The sequence below is a fragment of the Grammomys surdaster genome, unplaced genomic scaffold (assembly GCF_004785775.1).
Source record: "Grammomys surdaster isolate TR1022 unplaced genomic scaffold, NIH_TR_1.0 64, whole genome shotgun sequence".
NCBI classification, from domain to species: Eukaryota; Metazoa; Chordata; class Mammalia; order Rodentia; family Muridae; genus Grammomys; species Grammomys surdaster.
Window position 1 is genome coordinate 16,174,425 of NW_021604566.1, and position 9,937 is coordinate 16,184,361.

Consider the following 9,937-nt stretch of genomic DNA (forward strand, 5'->3'; position numbering starts at 1 on the left):
CTTCTGAATGTTACATTGTGTGTATGGGAGTGCATGTGAGAGAGCATGTGAGCATGTATATGTGCCACACTTCACATATGGAGGTCAGAGGATGGATAACAACACGGGGTGTTGATCCTTGCCTTCCACTTTCTGAGAGTGTAAAAGTACCAGGTGTCTCTATGTCTACTCTTGTTATGAAATAATGACACAGGGACCTGGTATATTTATTAGTAAGTTTCAAGCACTATAGCTGGGCAGAGATTCATCTATTCTAACACGACTATGCTGTCTACTACACAGCCACAAGACCCATTACTTGCCGTCTTAGGCTTGCCCTGGCTGCTCCTCTCCATCTGTGTCTGCGAGGTCTTTCTCTTCTCTCTCCACCTGGGACCCCCTCACAGGGATCCGAAGTCTCGACCTTACTCTGCTCCAAACTATAGGCCAATCAACTCTTTATTGGCCAGAGGTGATTGGGAGCAATTTTTACACAAAAATCAAGACATATCAAGACAAGAAATGCTTCAATAATAATGACAATGCCAACTAGATGGTCTGCAACCAGATCTCAGGGTACAGTAATCAGCATCTGAATACACAGCATACAAAACCATCCCCCAACAACAGAGTCTTTAGCACGACTTAAAGCAGTCCAGCTTGCCAGAGAACTTCCAAGTTTGCTTCCATCTTGTCACGGGAGCTCTGGAGCTCTGGTCAGCCTGGGGTACATAACAGTACCTTGTCTCAAAAAAATATTAATTTCTAAATTAGTCTCCATCTTTAGAAGTTACCAGGTAACCCAATAATTTAAAAGTGTCTTTTACTTCGAGAAAAAAAAAAAGTCTTTCTTAAAAAAAAAAAAAAGTGTGCTTAAAACACGGAGAGATGCATGCTCCTTAATCTTGCCTTACATTGGTCCTGGGGATCTGAACTCAGGTCCTCACACGTGCATGGGAACTGCTTTACCCACTGAGTCATCTCCCCAGCCCTAATGCTTTGATTTGAAAGAAAACTCTCAAATCTGTTTGATAGATTTGAACTATTGAAAGCAAATGGCTGTGAACTATTTTAATTTCCTACTTCATCTAGTTTATAAGATTTAAATAATTTTGTATTTTTTTAGGTTTCTTTTGTTTTGTTTTTCGAGACAGGGTTTCTCTGTATAGCCCTGGCTGTCCTGGAACTCACTCTGTAGACCAGGCTGGCCTCGAACTCAGAAATCCATCTGCCTCTGCTTCCCAAATGCTGGGATTAAAGGCGTGTGCCACCACTGCCCGGCTTTTTTTTAGGTTTCTTAAACATAAATTTTATAATAGCATACAAGGGTAACACCTATCTTTGGGAGAACGTTTCCCTATATAAACCAATGAGAATAAATTTTACTTAAAAATCTGATGCACTGAAAAGGTAGTTTGTATAAAGCTGACCATAATCTAAGCATATCAGTTTTGCTTCCTGTTAGAATAAAAATGGAATAATGTATACCCAAGAGTAAATACGAAATTACGGCTTCCAAATGACATTTGAAGACTAGGAGGATGAGCATTCATTCCATCATCTAGACCCGGGGAAGCTGAGGTAGATTATGAAGCAGCAAGGCTGGGCTCCAAAGTGAGTTCGAGATCAGCCTGGGGTACTTAACAACTCCTTGTCTCAAAAATATTAATTTCTAAATTAGTCTCTCTCTTTAGAAGTTACTATGGAACCCAGAAAATAATTTAAAAGTGTTTTTCCTTTCCAAACTCTATCTTGAGAAAAAGGAAGTTCTTTTTAGAAAAGCAAGTATGTATCTACCTGATTGTACGGAATTGCAAACTCATCTTGATTTGTATTTGCACCTGTATCTCTGATTTGCAAAAGACAATGCGTACAGTTTCAAAATAGCAAAAATGTCAGTTTGTTACAATATTAATCTGTGGTTCAGCACTCTATGCAGTAGAGCATGGTGCCTTGCAAATTTGGGCTCTTCGCCGTGTCTAATCGTTATTGTAGTCAATAATCTTCTTGTATGCTCCTTTTACCGTGTAGTAGTTAAGAGAAGTTAAGAGAAGTTGCAACTGTAAGAAGCTCCTTCCCCTATGCAAGATTCCAGTTACTCCAGCTTTCAGGCGCACCTCCCAGACTCTGGGCTCCTCCGCTGTGCAGAGCATCCCGCCCCCTTTATAGATAGAGTACCGGGTTGAGCTTCTTGAGCACTATCAACCCATTCCCATTCCACGCAAACTTCTAGATAACGTTACCCTTGTCACACTTTTACTCATCTTTGGGGGAAAAAAGAGACACTACAACAGGGTCTTGGTCAATTTCCTTGTCATTTCTGCGTAGAACTCACACATGCTTAAAAAAATAACGGTCGCGCAAATTTCCTGGCTACAAGGTTAAGTAGAAGATCGCGCCCCTACGTGGAGAGGCTCACGGCGCGCGAAGCAGCGCCCGCAAGGTCCTCCCCTGCCCAGGACCCCGACTGTCCCCGCCGCAGAGGTACGCTCCGCACCCTTCCCGAGGTGGCAGCGGCTGGATCGGCCCCGGCGCTCTTCCGGCTCACGCCCCGAGCGCAGAAACTCGCCTTCCCAGCAACCTCCGCGCGGCCCACCGTGTGGCTCACACCGCGTTCCGGGTCCTGTCACCTCAGCCCGTGAACCGGCCTCGCGCCTCCCCCACCCCACCCCCACGGCTCCGCGGCGCTCCCGGAGTCCCGCGAGTTCCAGCCCTGGCTTCTAGCCCCGCCGGCCCCGCCCTCCACCGCGCGCGCGCTCGCCGCCCCGCCCCCGCCCCTGCGCGCGGCCGCCCCAGCCAATGAGGTTCGGGGCCGCGTGCGCAGATTCAAACGGCGGCTCTTGAGAGAGGCTGGGCGCGAGATTCGGCGGTGCGGACAAAACCCTGCAGGAGGCTGCGAGTGCTGCAGAGCCGCTCGCTGCGGGGAGAGGGCGGGGGTCGGCGCCCGTGACGGAGCCGCGCAGGGCCGGCAGCTCCGAGGCGGAGGCGGAGGCGGCGGGAGGGGCGGGCGGAGGGCGGGAGCACGCCTCCTGACATGTCCAGGGCATCCCTGGCCGGGCCGGGCCGCGGCTAGGAGCAGCGGGTCTTGGTCCGCCCCTCTGTACCTCAGTCGCGCCTGGCCCTGACCTGACCCGGCCTGCGTTCCGCTCTCGGCCACCTGAGGGAAGGAGCGGGGGGAAGCGGCGGGTGGTTCTCGGAGAGGGAGCATTCGCCCCAGGCTGGAGGAGGCTGACCCGCGTCCCTGCCCAGCCCGCGCCTATGCGGTACTTGAAGGATGGCGAAGAGGTCGCGCAGGTGGGTGCCACCCCCTCGGCCCTGGCCTAGCGGCCCTGTCTCGGCTCTTGCTCTCTGTCTTTTCCTGCTGGTCCCCACTCAGGCCCTCTCGGGCCTGGGCATAGGTTTTCCTATTCGGTGTCCCACACCCGCTTCGGCTGCGGTGTCCGGAGCGCATCCATCACTATTAGACTCCGTCATTATTAGACCGCTGTGTGGAGGACTCTTAACAAATGCTCAGGTTGCTGCTTTGACGGATTCTCCCATAGCTCACGCCCAGACACCTAACTTCTCACAGCCACTTACAGGGAGGTTTCTTGCCAGGTAAGTTTGTGCACTGTCAGGGGATACGCCATGCCAGGGGAAGTGGTTGTGTTTGCCTGGATGGCTTGAAATGGGGTTCTCTCCTCTGATTTATCCTGCCAAATCAAAACAGGATCTCCATGACGAACCTGGGCGGGCACTGTTCTGGGAAATCTTCCTGAGAAGGGAACCTGCTAAATCTCCCATGTGCACACTGCTGTTCTGAATTTTTTTTCTTAGTACCTTCTGAGGACATTGTTACATTATTACCATCGAGTAAACTTGGTCCTAAAACCAAGGTGTTTTAGTTACTTCGTATCTCAAGTATTCATGTTTGAACATGATTGTATCTGTGTTGTAACAAGTAGGACACAATGTTATTGTTGTTGTTGTTGAAAGATGTGCTAGAATGACTTTATGCACCTAACTTGTATTTTATGCTATTGTAATAGCTACTCCTAAATTGTGTGGCATAATTGGATGACAAAAATCTAGTGTCTCGATTTTCAGTATTAAGGAAACCAGAAAAGTATTTGGCAGAATTTCCAAATACTTCCATTTATCTAGATCCACAGCCTCAAAAATCTTATTGTATTTCCTGAGCTGAAATTTAGTACTGGGAATCATCCAGTGCAGATTTTGATTTAAAATAACTATGCATAAAATACTTGGTTTTATTCCGTTGTTAAGCATCTTCTGTATGTAAGTTCTGCAGATATCAACATAAATTTAATTATGACATAATTACTTTATGTGTAGTGGCTGCAGAATAGATTGAACATTCACGTGGAACAAGTGTGCATATGTGCATACACCCACAGGTATACTACCTTGGTCCTGTTATTTTGGATTAGATAGTTGTAGGGTTTTGTTTTTGTTTTTTTGTTTTTTTTGCAGCACCTTTACCTCTACTCACTAGAAGACAGTAGTCCTTTTTCCTACAGTCAGGACAATCAAAACTGTCTTGATGGTGCCACATATCTTTGGGGGGATGGAAACAGGACCATGCAGGTAAGAACTGCTGATCTACAACTTCAAGGATGTAACATTCCCAACTTCAGAAAACATGTAGATTTAAAAGTAAGATTTATTGGAGTACTGTTTTAGGCTTTTTGAATTTTGAAGTCTTAACAATGCTTTTAAATGATGCAAAGTGACAATTGAATGTGCAGTTATCTACTTAGAATCATTGTTAATCTCACTTGAAACAGTATCTTGGCTAATTCTGTCATTGTCATTTAGTAAAAAGCTATTGCTAAACACTGATATATGAATGTCAGATTATTCTCTCAGTTTTTTTGCCTTTTCATATCACAGTTGACCTTGTTTCCTAATAGTAGGCTAAGGAGAAATGATTTAACAATTACTTATTGTAAATTATTTTATTAACATACTGTGAGTACTGCTAAACATTAATTATACTGTTGACTTTTATTTCTTGCCAGATGTGTAAGTTAATTGAGACAATACAGAATGGTGTAAAAAGTTATAGGTCTGGAATAATTGTGCTGCAGTGAAACTACACTTCTCTGGAAGTATGTAGATAGAGGGTATGGTGAGAGATCACTATCTCTGGTTTGTTTCTTTGGGTTTTCTTCAGTGAGTTCCATGTGCTGTTAAATTTCTTTTATATTTAAATATGATTTATATATTAGAAGATAATAGAATGTGAAATGTTTGAGGGTGAAATACCTTACTCATTGGACTCTCTTTGGCTGAGAATCTTAGTATATATGAGTTCAATATATAATAGAGAAACAAAGTCCTTCAGCATAAAAAAACACTAATGTGAATGCAATGTTTTGCATAAGGATATAGGCATAAATATAGTAGACTTTTTTTTTTAAGATTTATTTATTTATTTTATTTATGAGTACACTGTCGCTGTCTTCGGACACACCAGAATAGGGCATCCAATCTCATTACGGATGGTTGTGAGCCACCATGTGGTTGCTGGGATTTGAACTCAGGACCTCTGGAAGAGCAGTCAGTGCTCTTAACCGCTGAGCCATCTCTCCAGCCCCATATAGTAGACTTTTTCAATGTTATCTGGGGAAAAAAATCTGAAATACCTAAGAGCAGAAAATGTTTACCCTAAATATGAAACAACTGAATGATATTGGTTTTTTTTTTTTTTTTTTAGTTTTTTAATAGCTGCAGAGTTTGTCACTAAGATTTGCCTATAGAAAAAGGTTATGTAGTACTGTGATTTAAAATAATGGCAGTTTTAATGATACAATTTACAGCTAATTCTTACTAAGATATCTATTAACAGCATTCATTTGATTTTTAAACATTTTATGTAAAAATAGATAGTTTTATTTCACACTTAATTTTTTTTTTTAAATTTTTTTTGGTATGTGTGTGCTCATGCATGAATGCATGTGTGCCTGCATACATGCAGTTGTGCCAGGATGTGAAAGCTGAAAGGACAGTTATCTGGAATTAGTTCACTCCTGCCATGGTTGTCCTGAGGATCAAACCCAGGTTGACAGGCTTGGCAGCAAACACCTGCTGAGTCATCTTTCCTGCTGTAGTTTAGTTTTTAAAGCCAATTAAACTCTTAAAATTAAGTTCATAATAATTCTGAAGATATTTGTACTTAAGATGGCCAATGATTAAATTAAAATGATAAGATGAAAGCTAGGTTCTACATAGGAAGTTTTTTCCTTAGTGGTGTATGTATATTTGCATGTGTGTAGCAACTTTACTGTTGTTCCAGAAACATGAGTGGAAGTGAATGAATACAAAACTATAAGAAAGGATTTTTCAGCCAGCTGTGTCTTTAACTAGCAATATTATTTTGGGAAAGCAGATAAAATCTATTCCAGTTTTTGTTTGTTAATATAAGGGATTTGGATTTTTTAGTCTGTAAGGTAACTTATAGTTTTAATCTAACTTTTTGAGGACTTTTATGACCATCCTGTTTTGTTTAAATATATACATTCTCTAAAAGAATTAGAAATATTGTCCATTGTTTATGGATAATTATATAGATTTATTTTAAGTATTTCAGTGTTTGTAATATTAATAGTTCCGATTATCTGAAGTCAAACTTTGTCTTCCTCTTACAATGCTAGTTTGCAGTCTAGAGGTGGAAGCCAATATTCACTATATGCAGTTCAGCATATTAACCACTGGGTGGCCTGATTTCACTTTGTTAAATCAACTTGGTAAATGCTCATAAATTGAGTGCAGTTGAATTGAAAATAATTAAATATACAGTTGGCCTGACAGGGTCTCACTCTGTAGTACTGGATAGCCTTAAATTTACTGTCTCACTATATATTCTGGGCTGGTCTTGAATTTGTGAAAAATCCTCCAGACTCAGCTTCTCAAGTTTGGAATTACAGATATAAGTCACTATCACCAGCCTTGTATTTTTTTTTATTATGATAAACATTTGAGACTTGGAGAAATTTGGATTAAAAATGTGATAAAATTGAGGCAGTTTTACTAGAAATTTTTAATTTTTTTCTAATTTCAGACTAGAGGTTACTTTTTCAGTAAATTATATTTTTTTCTTTGTTTAATTCATCTTTATTAGGTTGTCTGTTAGTCTGTATTTTTTCCCAAATGTTTTATCTTAAAAAACGAGTGCAATTTGTGTATTGATACTCAAGTAAAATTATGACTATCATATTCCTATTAGCTTATAATACCCCAACATGTTACAGATATTTTTGCTGTTTTATAATCATCTTTAGTACTTTATTTACCCATAGAACAGTTTTCGTTGAAAATAATTTGCTTATGTGTTAAGAACTTATAGAATTAGCATTTTTCTGGTCCGGTATGGTGGTGTACATCTGTGATACTAGCTCTTGGAAGACAGGAAGGGAGTTCAAGAGCAGCCTAGGTTACATAGTGAATTTAAAGCTACCTTGAAATACTTATATATTGTTTTAAAACCAAAAGGAAAACAACTAAGCCAACAACACTAACTTAAAAGTCTTTTTTTTTCTGAAGTAAGAACAGTAGCAGTGATTGTGGAAACCAAGCACTAGATTAGTGAGCTTTTGATTTGTAATTAGAGTAACATTTTATTACTTCTGCTGTTTTCTAGATTAATTATGTTAGAGTAGAAACAATTCATTTAATTAACTATATAAGTAGAAAGTTCAAATTTAAGCCAGACAGTGGTGGCGCACGCCTTTAATCCCAGCACTTGGGAGGCAGAGGCAGGTGGATTTCTGAGTTCGAGGCCAGCCTGGTCTACAGAGTGAGTTCCAGGACAGCCAGGGCTACACAGAGAAACCCTGTCTCGAAAAACAACAACAACAACAACAACAAAGAAAGTTCAAATTTATTAAATCATCACATATTACCAGCACTGATTTCTGCAATACAAAAATGCCCCCAAATGCTATAAAACATTGAAAAATTATTAGATCTATCTTGGTAGTTTCTAACAACTACTCTTGAGAGGTAGAATATTTTCATTGTTTAATAGTGAAAAAGGAACTTTAGCAAAGTTACACATGAAAATTAATCCTTTTCTCTTAAATTTTTTTTTATAGTTGTGTATGTATGCATGTGCTGGAACCAAAGAACAGCTCTTAGGAGTCAGTTCTCTCCTTCCCCAGTGTGGGTCCTAGAAATAAAAACTTAGGTTGTCAGGCCTGCAAAAGTGTTTCTGAATCATCTTGTTGGCCCAGTCCCTTTCCCCTTCTCTTTAGTAAGCATCCTTAGGTATCTTCTCGTTACAGTTAGTGAAATTGATACATTTCTAGACTTCTTTGCTGCATTACTAGAAATTGTCTCATGTTTTCAGCAATCATGTATATAGAAATAACTTAGGACTCGAGACATAGCTCCATGGTCTAGCTTGTCTAGCATAAATGAAGGCTCTGCGTTCAGTGCTCATCTCTGAATGTGAACATCAAAACAAAAGAAGTCCATGAACGCAAAGTTTATGCCAAAATGAAGAGGTAGATAGGTTAAATGCTAGGAAAGTCCCAGTGGTAGAGAGGATTCTACGATTCTACTTCAATGTTTCCTTTTCTTACCTCACTCACTCAACCCAGCTTCCTGAATTCTGAGTGGATTATATAGCTAACTCTCTGAAACTGATGACCATGTTAAGTGCAAAACAGAATACAGCCTCATGTAGAAATAGAAATTTCTCACAAAGTATGCAGTCAAAAGATAAAGACTTTTAAAATGAACGAGGTTTTAGAAAAATTGCTCCTTGGTGATTAGTCTTTTTGATCAAAGTAACAAATTTGTATCTTGTATCCTTAAAATATTTTGATAAAAACCTTAAGGTGGATTTTGCACAGATAAGATATGATGTAGGTATATTTGATTACTAAAGATCTATGTATGCACATTCTTAAATTAAAATTTGCTTTGGCATAGATATAACCTAGTTAAAAAAATAGTTTTGAATGTGCTGTGACAGAAACTCTAGGGACCAGAGGGGCATGAGGACTAAGAAGTCGTGAGAAGCACACCCGACAGTTTTTTTTTTTTGAAGGTGACAGGAAGTGGTAATATTGCTGGGACATTTCTAGGAAAGGTTAGGCCAGATTGTAGATATTCTCTGTCAACCCCTTGTGTACTGAATTAGCTTTAAAAGTTTGTTTTAGCAGGTTCTGCTCCTTAAAATTCTACCACTTGAAGGTACATTTAGATTTTAACAAATAAAAATGTCTTCTCCCTCCTTCTATAGCAGTGTTTCTCAATCTTTCTAATGTTGTAACCCTTTTAATACATACCTCATGTTATGGTGACCCCCCAAAACATAAAATTATTCTATTGCTACTTCATAACTGTAATTTTGCTACTGTTATGAATTGTAATATAAATATCTGATATGTGACCCTGAGGGAGTCACAACCCACAGTTTGAGAACCACTGTTCTAGAGGTTTTTATAGCCCTGGCTGTCCTGGAACTCACTCTGTAGACCAGACTGGCCTCCAACTCAGAAATCCACCTGCCTCTGCCTCCCAAGTGCTGGGATTAAAGGGGTGTGCCACCACCGCCCGGCTTGTCTTTTCTTTCTTGTGTATACTTTGAAATCACACTGGTATTGAGGAAGGCAGAAATTTTGGATAGGTTGAAATTTGAATACCACAAATTTTGGAGTATAAAGCCAGTTAGAAGAAGAGAAAGAATAAGGAAAATCATTCATTGATCTTACAGATATTTGAATGGCAGGCATTGTGTTTGTTTTTGGGAGGTGAAAATAGTAACCTTGGTCTTTACACCATTGAACTTACTCTTTGATTGGCAAATGTGATTAGCATTAAGATAAGAAAGTGACCCGACCCTCGGGTCCAGTTATTCGTGGGGGTCGAGGGGGACCTCACCTGAAAGGAACTTGGTCGAGAGAGAGAGAGAGAGAGAGAGAGAGAGAGAGAGAGAGAGAGAGAGAGA

The 9,937-nt window shown here is 40.4% G+C and overlaps 1 protein-coding gene across 3 annotated transcripts in view; it reads left to right on the top strand.

The window, feature by feature from the left end:
• The first annotated feature begins 2,852 nt into the window (after window positions 1-2,852).
• The window catches only part of Mybl1 (MYB proto-oncogene like 1), a 36,456-nt gene continuing 29,371 nt past the window's right edge, over window positions 2,853-9,937 (top strand). Inside the window, exon 1 of one of the 3 annotated variants that reach the window (XM_028769491.1) lies at window positions 2,853-3,273. In XM_028769491.1, the coding sequence (XP_028625324.1) occupies window positions 3,254-3,273 (20 nt within the window). In that variant the 5' untranslated portion in view covers window positions 2,853-3,253. The remainder of the gene's footprint in view (window positions 3,274-9,937) is intronic. The other 2 variants (XM_028769499.1, XM_028769508.1) reach the window with 2 other exon arrangements.